Here is a 23707-nt window from a genome sequence, read left to right as displayed (position 1 = left end):
TCCTGCACTGCTGGTGGGAGTGCAAACTGATCCAACCACTATGGAGAGCTGTGTGGAGATTTCTGGACCTACTAAACATAGAGCTTCCATATGATCCAGCAATTCCACTCCTAGGTATTTACCCAACGGACACAGAAACATCAATTCCAAAGAGCACCTGCACCCCTATGTTTATCAGCAGCACTATTTACAATAGCTAAGCTTTGGAAACAACCCAAATGCCCAAAAATAGATGACTGGATCAAGAAGATGTGGTACATAGATAACATGGAATATTACTCAGCATTCAAAAAAGATAAACACATGCAATTTGCAGCAACATGGATGGCGCTGGAAGGGATCATGCTCAGCCAAATAAGCCAGAAAGAAAAAGAAAAATACCGGATGGTCTCACTCATAGCAGGAATCTAGAAAACTACCATGAGATACCATCTTACCCCAGTGAGAATGGCACATATTAAAAAAACTAGCAACAACAAATGTTGGCGAGATTGTGGAGAAAAAGGAATTCTCCTGCACTGTTGGTGGGAGTGCAAACTGGTCCAACCACTATGGAGAGCTGTGTGGAGATTTCTTGACCTACTACTAAACATATGATCCAGCAATTCCACTCCTAGGTATTTACCCAAAGGACACAGAAACATCAATTCCAAAGAGCACCTGCACCCCTATGTTTATAGCAGCACTGTTTACAATAGCTAAGCTTTGGAAACTACCCAAATGCCCCAAAATAGATGACTGGATCAAGAAGATGTGGTCCATATACACCATGGAATATTACTCAGCATTCAAAGAAGATAAACACATGCAATTTGCAGCAACATGGATGGCGCTGGAGGGGATCCTGCTCAGCAAAATAAGCCAGAAAGAAAAAGAAAAATACCTGTCCCTGTTCCTGCTCACTCACAGCAGGAATCTAGAAAACTTAAATAAGGGACCAGGAAAATGAATAACTATAAGAAAGTGAAAATCAAAATCAACAAACAACTATGAACCAGAGACACTCTATGGGGGGTAGGGGGTGGGGAGGGATTGGGGTCAAAATAAGGGGGTCGCAATTGTATGGGGAATATAAAAATTAAAAAAAATTATATAAAATAAAAAATTTTTTTTAAAGATTTATTTATTTATTTATATAAGCGCCGGGTACAGTCAGAAGCGCGGGAGGGTGAGAGAATTCACCAGAGCTGGAGCGGGGAACAGAACAGGCAGACTGACGAAATACACTGCTGAGGGGAGCAGCAGGCGGCAGGAGAGGTCTGCACACCATGTGGGATCCTCGCCCAGCAGCTGGGGATCGAACCAGCGCTGCAGAGGCTGCAGGCAGCTTCGTAGCCCAGCGCTCAGCCACTGCGCCACCAGGGGAGGCCCCTAAACATGTATTTTAACTGTACCAGGAACTAAACATTATTAAGCTCAGTCTCATTGTGGTATGAGAAAACAATTATCACTTAGCATTTAAAGTAAATTACCAGGGCCTCCCCGGTGGCGCAGCGGTTGAGCTCTCGGTTGCGAAGCTGCCCGCAGCCTCTGCGGCGCCGGTTCGATCCCCGGCTGCTCCCCTGCCACCAGAGGAGGGTCCCACATGGCGCACAGACCTCTCCTGCCTGCTCTGCTCCCCTCAGCAGTGTACTTCGGTCCTTCTGCCTGCTCTGCTCCCTGCTCTGGCTCTGGTGAATTCTCTCACCCTCCCGTGCTTCTGACTGTACCCACTGCTTGTATAAATGAATAAATAAATAAATAATAAATCAAAAAAAAAATTACCAGAAGAATACATAACAATTTAAAAAATAATAGCAAATTATTCTGTTTTATTCCTGTGTTTTGTGTAGAAGCTGTCTAAGTAGCCATCAGCTTGAGCTGTAATTCTGGAGTAAAGTGTAGTGTTTCTTGGAATCGTTGCCTCTGGTGGCCTTTCAATCAGGCTCAGTTCAAAGATCACTCGGGTGTGGAAATCCACAGACCTGGATTGGTAGCTTTTTTGTCAGTGACACTTTGAACCTATGCATCAGTACCTTGAAGCTTGACTATTGTAGCTCTTGACAGCAGGACCTGATGTGGTCCTATTAGGGGAGGTTCTTTTTCCAGAGTGGAAGGTGCTTTTTATATTGTTGGATGTAAGACTGCATAAATCAGATTAGTCTCTGACAGTAGTTAGCTAGATAATATGTAAGAATTAAAAACTCCAGATTTTAGTGAAGTTGAATTTCATTTACGTTCGGTGAATCATAATGATTTCATAGGAAGAAAGTATATGTGAGCCCTGAGGGAGTAACTGCATGAATTCTAGTGCTAGTGGCAAAACTCTAGGCTAGAAAAAAATGAAAGGTTCTTGAAACTTTAGGAATAAGATAAACAGTGGAGTTTCTGTTTTAAGAGAAGGGTATTACAGAGTTTCTGTTGAACTCCTTTAGTGAAATGAATTCCTTGATTATATGACTGAAAGGTAGGATTGTCCATGTTGCATTAAGCAGTGGACCTGCGTCAGTGCCCACGTGTTTAGTGGCAAGAGCATATCCTGCACGAATGCTTTTGTGATTTTAAGATAAATCATTCCACAGATAATATTAGATCAGTTGATAAAAGGGTTATCATAGATCAGAGCTAATTAATTTTTGAGTTATTTAAGCAGTTCTTCATCTGAAAAGGGAGTAATGTTTCAATATGGAATTTTGAACAGATTTGAAGAGTGATACTCAAAGAGAACCAAAGAAGATTTCTTAGTAGGGCAGGTGGTTGACAGAAATATTGAATGTTGATTAGAAGTAACAAGAATTACATAGCATCTGGGACCCATCAAGTGAGTGGTAAAAAGTGGCATCAAATGCAAGCAGGGAGGGTATGTCTTAGCAAGATGAGCAGTAGGCTTCTGGTGTGAACAGTGTTGTTGGATTACTTATGGAAGGAATGGAGGATAGGGATGTGCTTGAGTAAGAGTTACTGGGAGTCTAAGGATCACAATTCTGATTGCCTGAGTTCTTGAACGTCTCTGTAGTCTTTTCCATTACATTTTTTTTTTAAAAAGATTTATTTATTTACACAAGCACTGGGTACAGTAAGAAGTGCGGGAGGGTGAGAGAATCCACCAGAGCCAGAGCGGGGAGCAGAGCAGGCAGAAGGACCGAAGTACACTGCTGAGGGGAGCAGAGCAGGCAGGAGAGGTCTGCGCACCATGTGGGACCCTCCTCTGGTGGCCGGGGAGCAGCCGGGGATCAAACTGGTGCTGCAGAGGCTGCGGGCAGCTTCACAACCCAGCGTTCAACCGCTGCTCCACCGGGGAGGCCCTTCCATTACATTTTTGAAGGATAATAGAGGAGAATTACAAAAGACAGAGAGTCGTTGTTCTAATAAACATTCATTGTGGGGTTTATTTCTGGTAATCTCTTTAGGTTTAAATGGATAGTGGGGTAACTGAAGCAGCAGTTTATAAGGATCAATTTGAACTCTTCTTCCTATGTCATTCATATCTTAAGCTCAAAGAGTACAAGTATCTGAGAGGTCAGTATAATCAAGAAAATGTAGGTCAGTGTAGGGCTGCTGTAATTGGTTTTGTGTACACTTTTCAATGAGGATCTGTAAGTATATGCCTTCTGTAAAGCATTTAACTTGACAGTGCTATCTAAAGAACAAGTCTCAATGTGAATTAGTGAATTAGCTAGAACAGAGTCACACTATAGGAAGGTGTCTTTGTTTTCTAATTGGATTATTGAAAATTAGTAAACGTTGAGAGACTGGGAAGATTGGGTCATGGGTAATACCATCGCTGTCACTCTTGTGGTACTATGAGGGAGAGTAAAAGGAATTTAAGGTATAAACAGAAGACCCTGTAGTGACTAGGAATTTGTAGGTCTGTCTTGAACAGGAAATTAACTTTATTTTGGCTAGCAATAGTAGAGAATTTCATAGGGTATTGAAATGCTCAGAGGTATGTCATCATTATATCTCTAACTTGGTTTGTTAGACTTCTTTATCAATTTTAAGGAATAGTCACTTTTTAGCAGCTGAACTCTATAAATTCAGAACCCCTACCCCTACCCCCCAGGACAGTTCTTTTCCTTATCTGCCATAGGAGGGAATATTAGGCTAAGTTGTTTAATTTTAAGGGACATGTAGGTCCCCCCTCTTCATTCTTTTAAAGTTCTTTGAACAGTATTCTCTTATAATTTATCTAAATAATCTATTGCCAGCCCACTGACATTCTCTTCATTAAGCTGGATATTTGTGGCTTTAATCTATTAAAAGGGTTGGAAAGACTTTGTAGTGGTTTGCCTTTATGTCTATGCCAAAATTTTCCTAAAAGTTTCAAAAATCTAATGATTATGAATGATTTTTCTTGCAATTTTAAGTTTTAGTCCAATCTACTCTAGAAAAGACTTCTGGAATGGCTAGAAACAGACACTTTTGTTTCCCTAGCTTTCTTTTAACTTCTGATTTGTGGTCTCTAGTCTGCATTAGATCCTAGCTTATTTTTTTGGAATCATCTTTGATATTTTGGGGAAACTAGTAGTGTATACAAGCTTGTGAAGTTCTGACTCGCTTGGGAATATAGGTGTCTAGAAGTATTCTAAGCTTTCAGAAAACTTTTGGGCCTCAGTGGGTTTAGGGACTCTGCCTGGAACCAAAGTTTAAAAACAACAGCATAATGATCTTCTTTTGGAGTTGGGTTAAGTCCTTGATGGAAATTGTTTAATTGTCCCTCACTATGTAGGTGCTCAGCAACAGGAGAGGAGCTAGCACCTTTTTTTAAAAAGATTTATTTATTTATGCATACAAGAACTGGGGTACAGGCTAGAGGGGTGGGGGGTGAGAGGATTTACCAGAGACAGTGGGGAACAGAACAGGCAGATGGACTGAAACACACTGCTGAGGGAAGCAGCGGGTGAGTCAGGAGAGGTCTGTTGTGCCATGTGGGCGGCTCCAGGCCGGGGACCAGTGGCCGCAAATAGCTTCATACATTGCGTCTTAACCCTTTGCACCACCAGGGAGGCCCTGGGAACAGGATATTAAGGAAACCCATGATGATAGAGAAGTTTTGAGATGAATATGAGGTCTTCACCTAAAGCGTCAGAACATTTAGGATTCTAGGAGATGGGATAAAGGTTAAGCTTGGAGGCAGGAAGTCAGGCTGTCCCTTCCCACCCTTTTTTAGCTTTTGTGAAATAATCCTCTAAGGAAGTTAATTTGGAGTTATTGAGGCATTTAGTTGTCTTGGTGTACCAGTTTAAGGAGGGAGACTTTTGCCTTGGGAGTTTTACCTCTTTTGGTTCTAAGGCATTGCAGAAGTACAGGCAAGCCCTTGTTGAAATAATAGATTTTCCCAAAGTGGTTGCTGCTATTATAAGCTATCCTTGATGTAATTACACTGTATTATTAGACCTGTATACCAACTGTGACTATAATGACTATACATATACTTGAATTTTTGAGTTGATAACCCCTAAAACAAATACCAAAAAAGGAGATTGCTTTACTGTTTGGCCGACAAGTGTATATACAAAGGGCCTAGGCAATTGAGATAGATCCAGTAGTGTAGCACTGGAATCTGGCCCAAGCCATAAGTTTTTTGAGAATCTCTTACACAAAACATAGGTGGACTAACAACATATACAGAATAGATCCCTCTTTCTTTGTGTCACTCAAAAATGAGATCATTTTTTCTCTTTGTCCATGACAAACCAGATCACTGTCAATCACGGTAAACAAACTTGTGAGACAGAACAGAGCAGTCTGAGCTGATATAGCGGGATCACCCCAAACCCTCCAAATCCAGAACTCTTCAGATTATTATTTATTTTTTTAAGATTTGATTATTTATACAAGCACTGGGTACAGTCAGCCGCGCGAGAGGGTGAGAGAATCTACCAGAGCCAGAGCGGGGAACAGAACAGGCAGACTGACGAAATATACTGCAGAGGGGAGCAGCAGCGCGGCAAGAGAGGTCTGCGTGCCATGTGGGACCCTCGCCCGTGGCCAGGGATCGAACCGGCGCTGCAGAGGCTGCAGGCAGCTTGGCAGCCCAGCGCTTTACTGCTGCGCCACCAGGGGAGGCCCAGGTTCTTAAGTGTTAGTTGTCTGTCAGCTTCACTGGGTGGCTCAGTCTTACGATCTCCATGGAGCCTCCAGAACTGTCAGAAAAGCATAATGACTATTAGAGGCCAGAGATGATGCACTAAGTGAAAAAGGTTTTTTGCCAAGGGGGAACCTGATCTAGCTTGGAGTCTAGGCAGACTCTCCAGGATGAAGTACAGGGCAGAAGTTGGGTATGTACTTTAAAGTTATTGGAAAAGCAAAATCTTTGAGTGTTGTTGATTGACTGCTGATATGAGTGTGTTGATTGGCAAGAACTGAACTGGCTAGATATGGTTTGTAGCACATTTGTGGCAGGGAATTATATCTAGCTGCTTCTATTTTGTATATAATACGTATGAGTTAGGATTTTGTCACCTACTACTATATCGGCATCAACAGACTAGGTGACCATGTGAAGATTTATCAGAATTTAATAGTTTTTATTTTAAAAAATTTTTTATTTATTTAAGATTTATTTATGCATACAAGAGCTGGGGTACAGGTCAGAGGTGTGGGAGGTAGGAGGATTCACCAGAGATGGTGGGGAACAGAACAGACAGATCAACTGAAATAAACTGCTGAGGGGAGCAGCGGGCAATACAGGAGAGGTCTGCTGTGCCATGTGGATTGCTCCCTGACTGGGGATAGAACTTGTGCTGCAGTGGCTGTGGATAGCTTCATCGGCTGTATCTTAACCCCTTGTGCCACCAGGGAGGCCCAGAATTTAATAGTTTTTTAAAAATTTTTTTAAAGATTTATTTATGCATACAAGAGCTGGGGTACAGGCCAGAGGCTTGGGGAGTGAGAGGATTCAGCAGAGACAGAGCGGGGAGCAGAACAGGCAGACTGACCAAAGTACACTGCTGAGGGGAGCAGCAAGCGAGACAGGAGAGGTCTGCTTTGCCATGTGGGTTGCTCCCTGCCTGGGAATTGAACTTGTGCTGCAGTGGCTGTGGATAGCCTCATAGGTTGCGTCTTAACCCTTACGCCACCAGGGAGGCCCCTTAATAGTTTTCAGTAGACTGTTTTCAGAAAATATTCTGACACAAATCTTATAAAAAAATTTTTTATTTTTAAGAGGAAAAATTACCTTTGAAGTAATAATTAATAGAGAATAATAAAGGAGGTTATGGTGGTGCCGACTTGGAATTTTTGTGAAACACATTCAAATTAAAATACATACTCATTTATATTTAAAAAGAAAAAGTTGTATATGCTTTTCCTTGGTCTGTTCTAGCTGCCGTTAACAAATATACCATAGACTGGGTGGCTTATAGATAACAGAAATTTATTTCTCAGCGTGCTGGAGGCTAAGAAGTCCAAGGTCAAGTCACTTGCAGATTCAGGGTTTTATGAGGCCTTGCTTCCTGGTTAGGTTAGACAGAGACTGTCTTCTCACTGTGTCCTGACGTGGTGGAAGGGATGGGGGAGCAGTCAAGGTGTCTTTTCTCAGGGCAGTAATCCCATTTGTGCCAACTCTACCCTTATGACTAAATTATCTGTGAAATACCCCAACTCCAATAACATCACATTGAAAATAATTAGGTTTCAACATATATATTTTGGAGGTACTAAAAATATTTAGTCTGTAGCATGTGCACTTCTCAGCTATACCCTTTAAAATAACTTGTCTTAAAGAGCATCCTAAAATCCTTTAAAGAACTCCTTACTACACTTAAATTATCTGGTTCTTCAAAATGTGGAAATAAAAGTTTATGAACTACATATAATGAAGTGTTAATGGCTTTTCATTTTTTACAGATTTTATGCAGTACCTGCCACATTTTAGTCAGTTTTGAGGATACAAACACCAGAACAAATGTCCTAAATATTCCGTCTTTTTAGGATAGTGATCTGAGTATTACACTCGGTGTAAAGTGTAAATACATAGTGTTTATTAGATTTTCAAAGTGACCTTTTACCACCATCTCATCACACCCCAAAATTAAGAATCAGCACTTTAATTAAGGATGATTCTCAAAGTGTGGTGCAGGGGCCAGTAGTATCATAAGCATCACTTGGGAATAGTCCTGGGACCAAAGTCCAGCCCTGAATACTATGGGGGTGTGGTTCCTCCTTTCCCCCCCAGATGATGCCTACTAAAGTTTGAGCTCTGTGACTCTAAGATGGTAGAGTAGATTCAGTCACTAGTTCTATCTCTGTGATCTACACTAATGTTGATTTCCTGATGTGATTGTAGGATGGAAGTTCTGTTGACTATAACATTCTCTTATGTTCATATGTTATTTCTGCATAGATTTTTTTTTTTTTTAAATAGAGGCATGTTTTATTTATTTGTTTGTTTGTTTTGTTTATACATGCACTGGGTACAGTCAGAAGCGCGGGAGGGTGAGAGAATTCACCAGAGCCAGAGCGGGGAGCAGAGCAGGCAGAAGGACCGAAGTACACTGCTGAGGGGAGCAGCGGGCGGCAGGAGAGGTCTGCGCGCCATGTGGGACCCTCCTCCGGTGGTAGGGGAGCAGCTGGGGATTGAACCGGCGCCGCAGAGGCCGCGGGCAGCTTCGCAACCCAGCGCTCAACCACTGCGCCACCGGGGAGGCCCTCTGCATAGATTTTTGAACACAAATACTTTGTTGACTTTTAGAGCTAATATTTGAAAACTTTGACTTACGACAAATTAAGTGACTTTAAAATATTACTGTTTTTTGGGCTTAACATGTTTGCACTTTTGGATAAGTGCCCCTTTTGGCCTATGCCAGTACTCTGATAAGTCTTGTGGATTACTTTTATCTTAATGAAGACATTTTCAATTGTAAGTCATAGGAAAGCAACCACTCAGACTAACTTCAGAAAAAAGAGAAATAATTGAGGGCCTCCCTTGTGGCACAAGGGGGTAAGCACCATGCTGTGAAGCAATCCACGGCCTCTTCAGCATGAGTTTGATCCCCGGTGGCCAGGGAGCAACCCACATGGTGTGGCAGACCTCTCCTGGCTCACCCGCTGCTCCCCTCAGCAGTGTATTTCAGTATATCTACCTGTTCTGTTCACCATTCTGTCTCCGGTGAATCCTCTCACCCCCAGCATCTCTGCCTGTACCCCAGCTCTTGTATGCATAAATAAATCAATCTTTAAAAAAATCTTTAAAAAACAATTTCTTGATTGAGGGCCTCCCCTGGTGGCACAGGCAGTTGAGCACTGCGCTGTGAAGCTGTCCGCAGTCTTTGCAGTGCCTGCTTGATCCCTGGCCAGCTGGCGAGGGTCCCACATGGCGCGGCAGACCTCTCCTGTCGCTCCTGCTGCTCCCCTCAGCAGTGTATTTCATTAGTCTGCCTGTTCTGTTCCCCACTCTGTCTCTGGTGAATCCTCTCACCCTCCTGCGCATCTGGCCTGTACCCTGGCTCTTGTATAAAATAAATAAATAAATCTTTAAAAAAAATTCCTTGATTGAACAGTGTTGTAGGATGTATTTAATTTAAAGCAGGTCTCACACAATTATATCTATTGAAAGAGTGAAATTAGTAATCTTTCAGAGAAGTCCCTTATGCAATCTAGGTTTCTTGTAGCTATTTTGTTAACCCATATTCCCAATAATTGCATTAGTGTCAGATTCTTTAAGATGAAATAGCCAGCCTGAGAGTCTGTTGCATTCAGTGTATGATAGTTAAGAGTTTTTGTAATTAGATGTGGTTTCTGTAATTTCCGAATTGGAATCTCAATTCTAGCATTTATGACTAAACCTGTTTCTTCATCTCTAAAATGTTGGTGGTACTACTACTACTCCTACTTCGCAGAATAGTTGGTACACTTACACACAGTAACTATGCAGTAAATTTTGTCTAATATTTTTATGCAGTAAATTTTGTCTAATATTTTTATATTCCTTACTAAAACTACATTTTATTAAATGTGTTTTTCATAAATGTTTACTCTGAAAAGCATGTTAAGAAAATATTTTCTATAAATATGTTTACCTAATTTTAGTGACTGTGGGAGTATTCAGCCTGCTTTCTTTGCCAGTTCTAGCCATTTCATTATTGTTGTCGCCTTAGGGATGTATCTGATGTTTTTGCCCTTTGCACCATTTTGTGATAACTCTTGAAAGTGAATCTTTGTGTAGTGCTTCTGTTTTCAAGCAACATCAACTGAAATAAATACATAGAAAATTATATTGTGTACAAGCTTTTTGTAGAATTTAAATTGCATTTCATTTTATGTTTAGGAGTTGAGATAGAGGTTGTTTCTTGGAGCAGAAAGATCTAAATTACTGTCATGTGCCAGTGAGCAGGAAGGGGTGCGTATTAGTAGACATTTTTAAAGCATTAGGCCATCTTGCTGGAATTCATATAGGAACGTTATCCTGAATTTCAGTTTTATTTTACAAAGGTAATGTAAGTTCAAAGAAAAGTAGAAAAATCTGTTTGAAAACAATCTCTGCAACTTTTGAGTTGTACCAACAGTATTATAAAGTCTTTTTGTGGGATGGAGGAAGATGGGATGTCTGAGTTTTTTCTTTTTCTCAGGAAGTCTCATTCCAGTCAGCAGTGTAATTGGAATGCAACTCCAATTTGAAGGAAAGGGAATTTTTGGCAAGAGGATACTGAGCAGTTGGGAGTTTTATTCAGAATATACATAGACAGCCACTCATTAGGAGTCTAGGTCAATAAGAACAATAAGAACATGGCTCTCTATTTCTACAGCAGGGATTTACTCTTGTATTATGTCATGGTGTGCTTGCATATGAATAATCCTTCCAAACAGAAAAGAAATTAACGTGAATGAATTGGTAGTATCTATTTTATCTGCATTTCTGCAGATGGTTTTCTCAGTTACTCCCCCAAATAAAATATGCTAAAAGAGATTTTTGCAAAGTTTAAAAGCATTTCTTGAGAAAACAAAGGCATTTACAGAATATTTGAATTATACCTGACCTGTAGACTCTGAGAGTAAAGATAATCCAGAAATGTGGGATTGGGATCTCTAGCTCAATATATTAACTTAATTTTTTAGAAGGTATACTAGATCTATCTAGTCATTGAGCAGATGATTTAGAAGGTAATTTATCTCTGCTGTGTAGTTTCCATGGGGGTTAGATGTAGATGAAATGACATATTTAAAAATTTTCAGGCCTCCTTGGTGGCACAAGGGGTTAAGATGCAGCACTGTGAAGTTAGGGAGCTACCCACATGGGGCCCGCAGACTTCTCTTGCCTTGCCTGCTGCTCCCCTCAGCAGTGTATTTCAGTCAGTCTGCCTGTTGTGTTCCGTACCATCTCTGGTGAATCCTCTCACCCCCCCCCCAACACCTCTGGCCTGTACCCCAGTTCTTCTATGCATAAGTAAAGAAAATCTTAAAAAAATTTTTTTGGTGTTCATATCAAATACTCTAGTTTGTGTTTAATTATTCATGGAGTTTTTTTAAAATTGATTTTTATTTATGCATACAAGAACTGAGGTGTAGGCCAGAGGTGGGGGGAGGGTGAGAGGATTCACCAAAGACAGAGTGGGGAACAGAACAGGCAGGCAGACTGAAACACACCGCTGAGGAGAGCAGCAGGCAAGACAGGAGATGTCTGCTGCCTCATGTGGATCAGCTCTCTGGCTGGGGATCGAACTCATGCTGCAGTGGCTGTGATATAGCTAGATAGTGCTGAGACTTTAACCCCTGTGCCACCAGGGAGGCCCTATTCATGGAGTTTTAAGGTAAAATTTGATAATAAAATCTTACCATTTTATTTTAATTTTTCTCATGTATTTTTTTTTGTTTCCTTTACAGTACTCTGTGCAAAAAACTTGGTGAAAAAGGATTTTTTCCGTAAGTAAACTAACTTTAAATCTTGTTTATTATGTGAACAATTTTTTGAATAGTATTTTCGCAGTTGTCTAGTTTAGGAAACTGTTCAGAATTACACTTAGTGTTATTTCATGAATGCTTTGATTCAGAGCCTTTTGGCATCACATTTTTAAGAGGATTCTGTGCTTCTTTCCCTTTACCCACCCCTCCCACATATTTGTGTGAAGTGTGTCTGTGTGTGTGCAGGTATGAGTATATACTTGGACAAGTGTGTATTGAATGTGTGCATACTACTAGGTTCCTAGAAAAGATTTGAGGTTGTTTTTTTTTCTTCTTTTATATGCATATATATTTTAAAGATTTATCCATTCATGCATACAAGAGCTGGGCACAGGCCAGAGGCTTGGGCGGTGGGGGGGGGGGGGTGAGAGGATCCACCAGAGACAGAGTGGGGAACAGAACAGGCAGATTGACCGGAGTACTCTGCTGAGGGGAGCAGCAGGTGAGTCAGGAGAGGTCTGCGTGGGTAGCTCCCTGGCCAGGGATGGAACTTATACTGCAGAGGCTACGGATAGCTTCATTGTTGCATCCTAACCCCTTGGGCCACCAGGGAGGCCTTTCTTTAACATTTTTAAGAAACTTTTATATGAAGTCAGTATTCCTTGGAAGGCAGAATGTCCTTCAGCCTGCTGAGAATTTTCACAGTGGAGAAAAGAAATCCCTGCCACAGTAGATCGTAGATCCTCTTATGTCCCAGACTCCAGAGCATACATTTGGTTCCTGTATTTGCAGTCTCGCAATCGGTTATGAATTTTTTTTTGTTTTATTTAGGGTTAGGCTTAGTTTTTGTGAGGGAGGCCTGGAAAGTACCCCCTCATGTGTATTTGAAATCATTACTCTGTAGTAGCATGCTTTATGATAGCTTTAAATTACTGAGTACGAATGACAAAATTTATAGTAAAAAACTCTAACAATAAAATTTTTATGTTAAATATTTGAAGTTAGAAATAGAGAAGATTGGGCCTCCCTGGTGGCGCAGGGGTTAAGGACAGTGCTATCAAGCTGTCCCCAGCCACTGCAGCACAAGTTCGATCCTGGCCAGCCAGGGAACTACCCACGTGGCGCAACAGACCTCTCCTGCCTCACCCGCTGCTCCCCTCAGCAGTGTATTCAATAGATCTGCCTATTCTGCTCCCCACTCTGTCTCTGGCCTACTATTATAGAAATAAGCATGTAAATGTATATTTGTAAGCAAAAATAAACAATCACATTTCTACCTTTCCCTTTGAATGTTGTTTAAAGAATCAAGAACTAAAAAAAAAACTTTGTCTACAGAGACAACCTCTGTCTTTACCCCCGTACCTCTGGCCTACAACTCAGTTCTTCTGTGCATAAATAAATAAATCTTAAAAAAAAAAAAAGTAGATTCATTAGATTTTTAAATTTAAATTCTACAAGCCAGCAAAACTGACTCTGTATGCTAATTTAATATGACATTATAATTTTCAGGGGCTTAATGAAAAAATAATAAACTCTTGGTATATTTTAAAATCATTAATTCATTCTACTTGAAAATTGATTACTTCCAATCTTTCTAGAATAGAACCTGACATTTTATAAAACTGTATTATTAAAAATTTTATGGTATCCTTGGGCTTGTATAGCAATTACATAGGATAATTTGGGACAGGTAAGAACTTTATAAGCAGTATTCAATTTATGTACCACATGGCCTAAACCCTACCGCTTGTCACAGCAGGAGAACTGAGTGGCCTCTGTCCTTGCTTCCACCAATTAATGTTACCTCCCTAGATGACTACTGAATGCCCATCTCATTCCTGTTGCTAATAACCTAATAACAGAATATGTACTCTTTTAAAGTTTTTTTTTTCTTTACATGTTCTTGTATGCTTATTATTTAATAGTAGAGAAACATAGACTGTAACTTCAACTTTCCTTTAATTAAGGAACAGAAAGCCACATCTAGGGTTTCTGTGTGGGCAAAGTTTTTTCTTAGTTCTTAATTCTTTAAACAACATTCAAAGGGAAAGGTAGAAATGTGATTATTTTTGCTTACAAATATACATTTAATAATAAAATCAAAAGAATAAGACAGAATAGATTCATCCCAGGAGAAAATTCTTAATCTTATAGAAGGTAGAGGGAAATGTATTTTTCTTTTAAACTCATTTATAATAGGTATTATTGAGGTAATGGGAATAGCACTAAACTTCCAAAACAATGTAGTTCAATAGATTGATACCCTAACTTACCAGTACTCTTAAATTTTGATCTTAACTTATTTGAAGTTAACAGATCACAGAATTAGAATTGGGAAACTGGCTGGTGATTTCTGACTGGCCTTGAATCCTAGCAAATTAGTGTCCTGACTTAAAAAAAAAGATTAGCATAGATATCAGGGCGCAGAGTTTCTCTAGTTAACAATACCAGCATTTTGTTGTAGCATTTTCAACTCCATAGGAAGTCTCATTATCCCAATGTTTTATTTAGTCAGTCTCTTCCTCCCCCCTCCCCAGAAGAATCACTATTTTCATAGTTACTTTGAGCTGGAAATTGAAGTGTCACTGTTGACACTAGTTTCTTAAAAATTCAAATTAGGGTGCAGCGGGTTGAGCTCAGCGCCTGAAGCTGTCCGCAGCCTCTGCAGCATGGGTTCTATTCCTGGCTGGCCTGGGAGATTCCCACATGGCGAAGCAGACCTCTCCTGTCTCACCCGTTGCTTCCCTCAGCAGTGTTTTCGGTCATCTGCCTCTTCTGCTCCCCGCTCTGTCTCTGGTGAATCCTCTTACCTTCTCGCGCCTCTGGCCTTGGACCCCAGCTCTTGTGTAAAAATAAATGAATCTTAAAAAAAAAAAAATAAATAAAGTGTGATCTTTAAAAAAATAAATTCAAATTAGGTATTTCAGAATAGTCTCTTAACTGTCATGTCCTTTTTTCTTTTCATGTGACTTCCCTAGTTTTCATCCCACTGCTATGTTATCACAACCACTTCATTGGATAGTCTGTCTCTAGTCTTTTCTTTTCCTGGTCTATCCTGAATACCTCCAGTAGAAAAAAATGGCATTGTATATATAGCCATGTCAAGAACCTCAGATGGTTTCATTACTGCCTCAGTCATTTTAAGCTTTTATTTTCTGGATTTTAAAATCTCTTTTATTAAATCATGAATCAGTCTTCCCTCTCCAACAATATTTACATTTATACCTTAGCACAAAGACTTTGGTTAGACTCTAGAGCCCTTCAGATATTAGCATACTCTCCTAAGTATTCTTCCCATTTTTCCTTTAAAGCCCAAATGAATCCCATGCCCTCAAATTGTTCAAATTTCAAACTTTTTTTTTTTTTTTTGAGCTCTGACTTCTATGCATGAACCACTTAGTACTTAGTAAATGAGAGGTATAATGCAGGCTAGTGACTAAGAGCATGTATGTGCATGGGTTTGGAGTCTCAACTAAAGTGAATCTGTTACAGGGCAGGGAGAGGGGCACCCCAGACCCGGCAAACTTGCCTACTCTAAATGGGTTCTGCTCCGCTGCATCAACACAAAACATATGAGACTTTAATGGGAAGGAACTTTAATACAATTAGTAAACAATACAGGAAAGGCAAAAAATCTAGTTTCTAAATCAAGCACCCAACATTACCCATCCCCTCGTGGGTAGAAGTCCACCCAAGCAGGATTGGCCCAGAGCAAGGTCCCAAAGCCTGCCACAAGTCTAAAGCATCTTCCAGTGGGGACCCACAGAAAAGGAACAGTAACAATCAGACAAGTCTGGAGGGAAAAGAGCAAAATCAAAATCAAGACAAAAACCGCCGTTGTCACCTCCCCACAGGTCTCTCACCCACATCCGTGTCACCCAGTCCATGACCAAAAGGCAAGCACAGTTTCTTCACGTGTCTCTCGGCTCCATGTGCCTCGTCCAGGTCTCCTTCTGGCTCCATCCTGCTTCCTTCCTTCCTCAGTCTCCTCTGCAGCTTCTTCTCTCTCTCAGCTACACCCTTCTTTTGGGTGGGGTAGGAAACCTGGAACCTCCCCCTTTCCTGGGCACCACCCTGTTACAGCTCTACTGTGAGACCTTCAGCTTGTATAACTTCTTTGTACCTCAGTTTTTTAGCAGTAAGATAAATTATAACAGTATCTGTTCCATAAGGTTGTTGTGAGATATAAGACTTAATAAGTATCATTTAGAACAGTGTCTGACATAGTATTAAAAGTGTTTTCTTTGTAATCAGTAGAAACACTTGCTTATTCTTATTTTCCTAATTAGATAGTAAGCTCTTTTAAGGCAAGGTACTAGATACTTTATTTCACTTTCTTTAAGTTACCTAATAAAACCTTTTGGTTAATTTGATTTCTTTGTAGCCTGTTTTTCTGTGTGAAATCCTTAACCAGCACTTTCTTTAAATAAACTACTAAGGAAAACCTTGGGAAAACTCTGTAAGAGAGCTTGTAGTGTTTTAAGCATTTACCTTACTGGGGTGAAAGGGCTGGTAAGAGCCGTAGAAGCTTCCACATTAGGAGGTAATCTCTAGACTTTCTTGTAGTTTAAGCTGGGAAGTTGTGAGACATGAACAAGAAAAGCAATGAAGATTTTGGTATTTAATGTACAATTGACTTTAATCTTAGCTTTAAGATCACTTCATTTCTAGCTAAATGTTAAAATTTTTATAAGAATAAAATAATCTTTTGTAGGCAATAGTAATATTGTTGTAATTGATTTTATCTTCCATATCAAATTAGTCTTTAATGAAAAAAAAATCTTGCCCTTTTTTTCACAGGACTTCCTGATCCGTTTGCTAAGGTGGTGGTTGATGGATCTGGACAATGCCATTCTACAGATACTGTGAAGAATACACTTGATCCAAAGTGGAATCAGCATTATGACCTGTAGGTTTAAATATTTTTTTTGACATAAAACATTGAATCAGTATCATTTGACATAGTCTTTCAAAAGAATCACTTAAAATCATCTGTGGTATAATTCAGTCTTCACAGCAGGTAGGTATTTTGGCTTATTGAGAGCTGGTTTTGGAAGATGAGGACCCTTAATAGGCCGTTGAAGAACAAAGTGTATATACAGTGTGGTCAGTCTCCCTCAAAACACCCCCCTCCCCATTTTTCATTTAAATAAAGGTATTGATTCACTTTAGGCCAATTATAAGACCAGAAGTCAGAATTAGGGTATACCCATAGGCGTTCTTTCTTTTAAAATCATGGTAGTATATGTCCTTTTTAGGAAGAACAAATGGTACTGTAAGACATAGAGTGGGAAAATGTAGTTACTGCTCCATTCTTATTCCTGATTCCCATTCTCAAGTTAACTGTTTTCAGTAACTTTGCCTGTTTATTCTGGTATTTTCTTCTTTTACTGGATATTATGCTTATTTTATAGTCCCTCAAGATTTTACATTTATTTTAGTTTTAGCTATTTTAAAATTTCCTACCATAAAGATGTTTAGCTTTTATAACTGATATCTTTTATCACCACTTCTATAATCCCTGCATGCCCCTTCCTTTCTCCCAGCCCTCCTGTGTAGTTATTTAAACCTTTTTGGTTAAATTATTGTTCTGTGCTTACGTTACAATGATCACGTGAATATTCATAACTGAGTCATGTCATCTGCAATGATCATATTTACTTTCTCAACAACTTTTGTTTGTTTTGAAGTTCATAACTATCTTACTTTGCTATTTGTTTAATTTTCTGTCTCATTAATTAATTCCTAAACTCTCCTACCGGATTGAACATCTCCTGTGGACATGTTCAAACACATGGTGTATTCCATTTGTTTTATTTTCTTCTGGGAGATTTGCCTCCTGGAGCCTCTTGTCCTTTTGCTCCAGTCTGCTCTGTGATTCTGTAAGATTTGCTGCACAGTTGTTTTGGAACTTGGCTTTATCATTGTTGGCGGTTTCCTTTTGACTTGACTAGGTCCAGTGACTTATTTTTGTTTGTTTTTATGGCCATGTTTTGGTAAAGTCTGTCTTCCATTGTCATCTTAAGAATATAAAGATGGAAAAAAAATTCTTTGCTATCTTGTTTGAAAATATATTTTGTCTTCTTGATTGATAATTTGAGTCTTGTAGGTGAGATGTCATTTTCTCTGTAAATTTTGAATACATTGCTCTAGGTCTAGCTCAGTACTGTTGAATCGAAATATAATGGGAGCTCATCTATAATTTAAAATTTTCTAGTAGCCACATTTAAAAAAATAAAAAGAGGGCCTCCCCAGTGGCGCAGCGGTTGAGCGCTGGGTTGCGAGGCTGCCCACAATCTCTGCGGCACCGGTTTGATCCCCGGCTGCTCCCCGGCCACCAGAGGAGGGTCCCACATGGTGCGCAGACCTCTCCTGCCTCCCGCTGCTTCCCTCAGCAGTGTGCTTTGGTCCTTCTGCCTGCTCTGCTCCCCGCTCTGGCTCTGGTGAATTCTCTCACCATCCCGCGCTTCTGACTGTACCCAGTGCTTATATAAATAAATACATAAATAAATCTTTAAAAAAAAAAAAAAGAAATAGATGAAACATTAAGCTTAATAATATATCCAAAATATTCTCATTTAATATGTAATCAATATAAAATAATTATTGTTATGCTACATATAATATACACACACATAAAAAAATAAACTAAGTCTTTTATTTATTTATTTTTATTTTTTTAAAATATAGTTGACTTTTTTTTAAGATTTATTTATTTTTTTATTTATTTATACAAGCACTGGGTACAGTCAGAAGCGCGGGAGGGTGAGAGAATTCACCAGAGCCAGAGCGGGGAGCAGAGCAGGCAGAAGGACCAAGGTACACTGCTGAGGGGAGCAGCGGGCGGCAGGAGAGGTCTGCACGCCATGTGGGACCCTCCTCTGGTGGCCGGGGAGCAGCTGGGGATTGAACCGGTGCTGCAGAGGCTATGGGCAGCTTCGCAGCCCAGCGCTCAACCGCTGCGCCACTGGGGAGGCCCTAAACTAAGTCTTTTAAGTCAGGGGTTTGTTTTGTACTTACAGCCCCTCAACTTGAACTTGGCTGTGTTTCAGGTTCTTAGTATCCCATGTAGCTGGTGGCTGCCATTTTGGACACTGCGGGTTTGGAGTGTCTCTAATGACTTCCTGACTTTGGTACTTTCTTTCTTTTCACCACAAGATTTCATAGTATTCTTCTAATGCCTAGGCAATTTATTATTATTATTACTATTACTATTATTATTATTGGTGTGAACTTAGTATATTTGAAACATAGTGCTAGGTATTAAGTGGAACTTTTTAATCTGGTTACTTAAACTCCTTAGTTATTGGAAATTTTTCTTTTTTTTCCACTTGAGGATGATATCTTCTCCATTTTCTTTCTCTTTTTCTGAAATTCCTGTTATTTGAGTGTTATTCCTTCTGAATAGATATCCTCTCTTTTTTAGGAAAAAAGTTTTAATTAAAAACTTTTAGTTCTGGTTAAAAAAAAAACACAATGAAATATCTGAGCTGTTTCTCCAACTTTATTTTCCAGTATTCCTATTTATTATAATTTCTACTCTCACATTTTTAACTTCCAGGGTCATTTTGCTTTCAGATTATCCCTTATTTGTAATTTCCTCATAGTTCTTGGATGTAGTATATTCTCTGATGAGAGAAATGAATATTGTAGTTTTCTTCTGTTTTTGTATTGCCTCTGATTTCTAAGAGTTACCCTTTTTTGTTAATTTGGTTTTAGTTTCTGTCTTTCATATTTTAAAGGAGGTAATTAAATGTTGATTGGAAACTCTGATGCTCATGGGTAGAGCTGCTCATCCTGCTAATGTGATCAGGTCTGACTGTGACATTTTCATTAGATCAAATTCTCCTGTTTCTGTTACAGGGCAGCCCCAATATGAAATGGGTTGCCTGACTGTGGTACTTCACGAGCAGGCATAAAAGGGACTTATAATGAGACTCAACTGCAGGCATACACAAAAAGGTTAATAAAGGGCTTATTTACAAAAAAGGGAAATGAAGAAAGGAATAACTCAGGGAGAAAGAGAGAGAGAGAAAAATTGATGATTGCATCCTACCAGTTTCGCTGAGCTGTAACCCCAGTAGCACGCTGAAAGTTGGTGAAAAACCAAGCAGCCCCAAGGCCCACATGTCTGGTTATACACCAAACCTGGCTGCTTAATTCCACCCTCAGTTCCCAGTAATCCTTCCTTCAGTGGTGATGACATTATGGGATTTGTAGTCCTTGGTGTCTTGGGTCTTTTTAGTCTTGGGTGGCAGTGGGGTCCATAAAACCTATTTGTGGAGTTTGTTCAGGACATCCTTTTCCCCCAACATCTGCCAGGGGGCTGCTGTATTCTGGAATGCTAGTGGTGTTCTTGGAACTCTACAGCTCTATGCTAGGAGACCCTCCATTCGTTAGGTTAACTTGTCCCTGTTGCCCCTGTTTTGTTAAGGAATTTCACCTCCTTCCTTAGTTGTGCCTAGTGTCCCTAAGCAGAGAATGTTTCAGATAATAAACCTTTGGTTTCCTACCAGGGTTGGGAATGAATTAGGTGGAGGAAGTGGCTCAAGAGATCTTTCCATTCCCTGTAAACATTTTTACCAGTCTCTCTCTTTCAGTTCCTCCATCACCATCAGATTACAGTTTGGAAATATTTCAGAGGTTTGATGGAAAGTAATAATCTTGCTTCTTGCTGTACCTCCTTGCAGGCTTAGTTTTTAATTTTCTTCAGGTTGCTAATCCAGTTATCACATGTTTATCTGCTCTCTAAACTTTCAGCTTTTTGTCAGCCTCTTTCATATTATAAATGTTAATTGTACTGATTCTGACTTCCCAAGTCCTTAGCCTTTTAAGCTTCACAGTCGTTCTGTGTCACTCTTCATCAGCTTCAACTTTTCTTCAAAATGTTCCACTTCATTTTACCTATAAAAACTAATGTAAGGGCCTCCCGGTGGCGCAGCGGTTGAGCGCTGGGTTGCGAAGCTGCCCGCGGCCTCTGCGGCGCCGGTTCAATCCCGGCTGCTCCCCGGCCACCGGAGGAGGATCCCACATGGCGCGCAGACCTCTCCTGCCGCCCGCTGCTCCCCTCAGCAGTGTACTTCGGTCCTTCTGCCTGCTCTGCTCCCCACTCTGGCTCTGGTGAATTCTCTCACCCTCCCGCGCTTCTGACTGTACCCAGTGCATGTATAAACAAAACAAACAAACAAATATAATTAATAATAAATAAATAAATAAAAAAAACATGCCTCTATAAAAAAAATATTAAAAAAAAAAAAACTAATGTAAGATATTCCATCAAAACCTCTATCCCTGACATCTCACCTCCTTACTTTTAGATTGTTAGCTATAGAATTGTTTATAGTACCCCACTCAGCCCTGACTCTGGTCAGTGACTTCAGTTTGGCCTTCTAAACCCATGTGAACAAATGTCATGTTTCCATTACTGTATTAAGATACCTGGAGACCACTAAGGATATGCTTTCTTGCATACACCTCGGTACTGCAGCTCATTAACTGGGGTTAATAAACATGTAAATAGGAACTTTTAAAAAGGTAGGGAATTAAGATAAGTGAGAACTTCTTAGCTTTCTACCTTTATCACAATTAACTGTGATTATCAGTTAATTGTCTAATGATAATTTCACCAGCAGCAACAAAAACACCTACTGTTAGGGCCTCCCCGGTGGCGCAGTGGTTGAGCGCTGGGTTGCGAAGCTGCCTGCAGCCTCTGCAGCACCAGTGCAACCCCTGGCTGCTCCCCGGCCACCCAAGGAGGGTCCCACATGGCGCGCAGACCTCTCCTGTCGCCTGCTGCTCCCCTCAGCAGTGTACCTCGGTTCTTCTGCCTGCTCTGCTCCCTGCTCTGGCTCTGGTGAATTCTCTCACCCTTCCGGGCTTCTGATTGTACCCAGTGCTTGTATAAATAAATAAGTAAGTAAGTAAGCAAATAAATAAATAAATAAATAAATCTTAAAAAACAAACAAAAAAAAAAACCTACTGTTAGATGATTGATATAGAAGATTACATGAGATAGTACAAGTACTTAGACTAGCAAATGTAACTTAGTGTCATTTTAAAATATTAGGTGCTTTCAGTAAATGTATTTTAGATCACCTTTTTTTTACTACTCGATTTAACCTTCAGGAATTTTGAAAACATAGCTATAATAAGCTACCGTCTATCTCACTGACTAAACCTTTGATTCTTAATCAGATTGTTTTAAGCCATTTCTTTTAGTTTCAGTCAGATTTAAATTTAGCCCTAGACCCAACTATAATAGTGACCAAGACACAGTTCTTCCTGCTTTGGTCTAGTTTTCCAGTTAAGTGGTGTTTAAAGACAAGTAAATAGGAAATTATAAGCAGTGTGATAATAATATGGGGAAGTGTAGGGTGCTATAGAAATACATTTTTTTTTTCCACCGATTGAAGCATTGGGGAGATCTTCTAAGAAAAAGTAGCATTGTTGAGATTAGGCATTTAGTAGGAGAAAAGGAAAAGATGGGAAGCAGAAAGTAGTCTGTGTGAAGAACCAGAGCGAGAGAGAATATGTCATTGAAAACAGTTCAGATATACAGCAAGGTAAGGGGAAGGTGGTAAAAGACAAGCGAAAAGAGGCAAGTCTGGCACCAGCTCATGAAGGTTCTTGCATACCTGTTAATAAGCTTGAATGTTTTCCTAAAAGCAGTGGGGAGCAATGACAGTGTGTTGGGTGGGGAAATGTTATAATTAGATTTAAATCCTAAATGGACACTTTGGTTATAATGTGAGGAGTGGCTAAGATGGAAGCAGGAGTGGCAAGGAGACTAGGTCCAGTATTATTGAGTAATCTATCAAGTAGAAAATGATGATTTTGTTATAGAAAAATTGTCAGTGGAAAGATGTACATACTCTTGATATTTTTAATGGCCTTAAAGCGAGAGAGAGACAAGGGAGAGAGAATATGAATGGTACTATGCCCTGTGCTCTCCTGGGCTTGGCTCACAGGCTGTAGTTTGTTGATCTTTGCCTTAGACTCCTTGCTTTTCTAGCAAGACTTCTAGTCTTTCTCAGTATAGTAGCCAGAGTGATCCTGCTAAAACATATTTGAAATCTTGTTAATCCTCTGTCTTAAATCTTCCCCACTGGTTTCCCATCTTACTTGGGATAAAAGCCAGAGTTCATACCATGACTGACAAGGCCATTTATGGTTTGTCCCCTGTGTTAGAGCAGGCTAACTGCTGCAGCAGACAACCCCAGATCTTCAGTGGATAATGCAATACAAGTGTACCTTGTATGTAAAGTCCATTTGCTGAACCACTGTTGAGACACTGTCACATAGTCATTCAATTATGTAGGATCTGCTGCTTTCAATGTATGTTCTCAAGACTTCCCTCTCTGCCTTGACAGCCAACCTCCAACCAGATGCTTAAGCCAGCTCTGAGACAGTAGGGAATCAAATATTTTAACATATCTAAATCAAGCTTACCAGAAACTGATTTTATATATATACATATATATATATATTTTAAAGATTTATTCATTTATTTATATAAGAACCGGGGTATAGGCCAGAGGTGCGGGAGGGTAAGAGGATTTACCAGAGACAGAGCAGGGAACAGAACAGGCAGACTAATGAAAAACACTGCTGAGGGGAGCAGTGGGCACGACAGGAGAGGTCTGCTGCGCAATGTAGGACCTTCGCCAGCCGGCCTAGATTGAACCCACACTGCAGAGGCTGCAGACAGCTTCACAATGCAGTGCTCAACCTCCTGCGCCACCAGGGGAGGCCCTGATATAATATATATATATATATACATATTTTTTTCTGATTTAATATATTTTTAAAGATGTTTGGGGTGATTTAACTGTTTAATACTTTATTCTGGCTCTACAATTTGGGCATGCCATGTCTCAGTAGTAGTCA

At 40.0% G+C, this 23707-nt stretch overlaps 1 protein-coding gene across 2 annotated transcripts in view; it reads left to right on the top strand.

Annotated features, from left to right (window-relative positions):
* SMURF2 (SMAD specific E3 ubiquitin protein ligase 2) overlaps window positions 1-23707 on the top strand; it is a 95161-nt gene that overhangs the window by 28499 nt on the left and 42955 nt on the right. For both annotated transcript variants that reach the window (XM_037495244.2, XM_037495243.2), the window contains exons 2-3: window positions 11803-11841; window positions 16621-16729. In XM_037495244.2, coding sequence (XP_037351141.1) covers window positions 11803-11841; window positions 16621-16729 — 148 coding nt within the window. The remainder of the gene's footprint in view (window positions 1-11802; window positions 11842-16620; window positions 16730-23707) is intronic.

The sequence above is a fragment of the Talpa occidentalis genome, unplaced genomic scaffold, assembly GCF_014898055.3.
Source record: "Talpa occidentalis isolate TD23 unplaced genomic scaffold, MPIMG_talOcc4v2.1 talOcc4.7, whole genome shotgun sequence".
Taxonomy (NCBI): Eukaryota; Metazoa; Chordata; class Mammalia; order Eulipotyphla; family Talpidae; genus Talpa; species Talpa occidentalis.
This window is presented reverse-complemented; position numbering and strand designations above follow the sequence as displayed.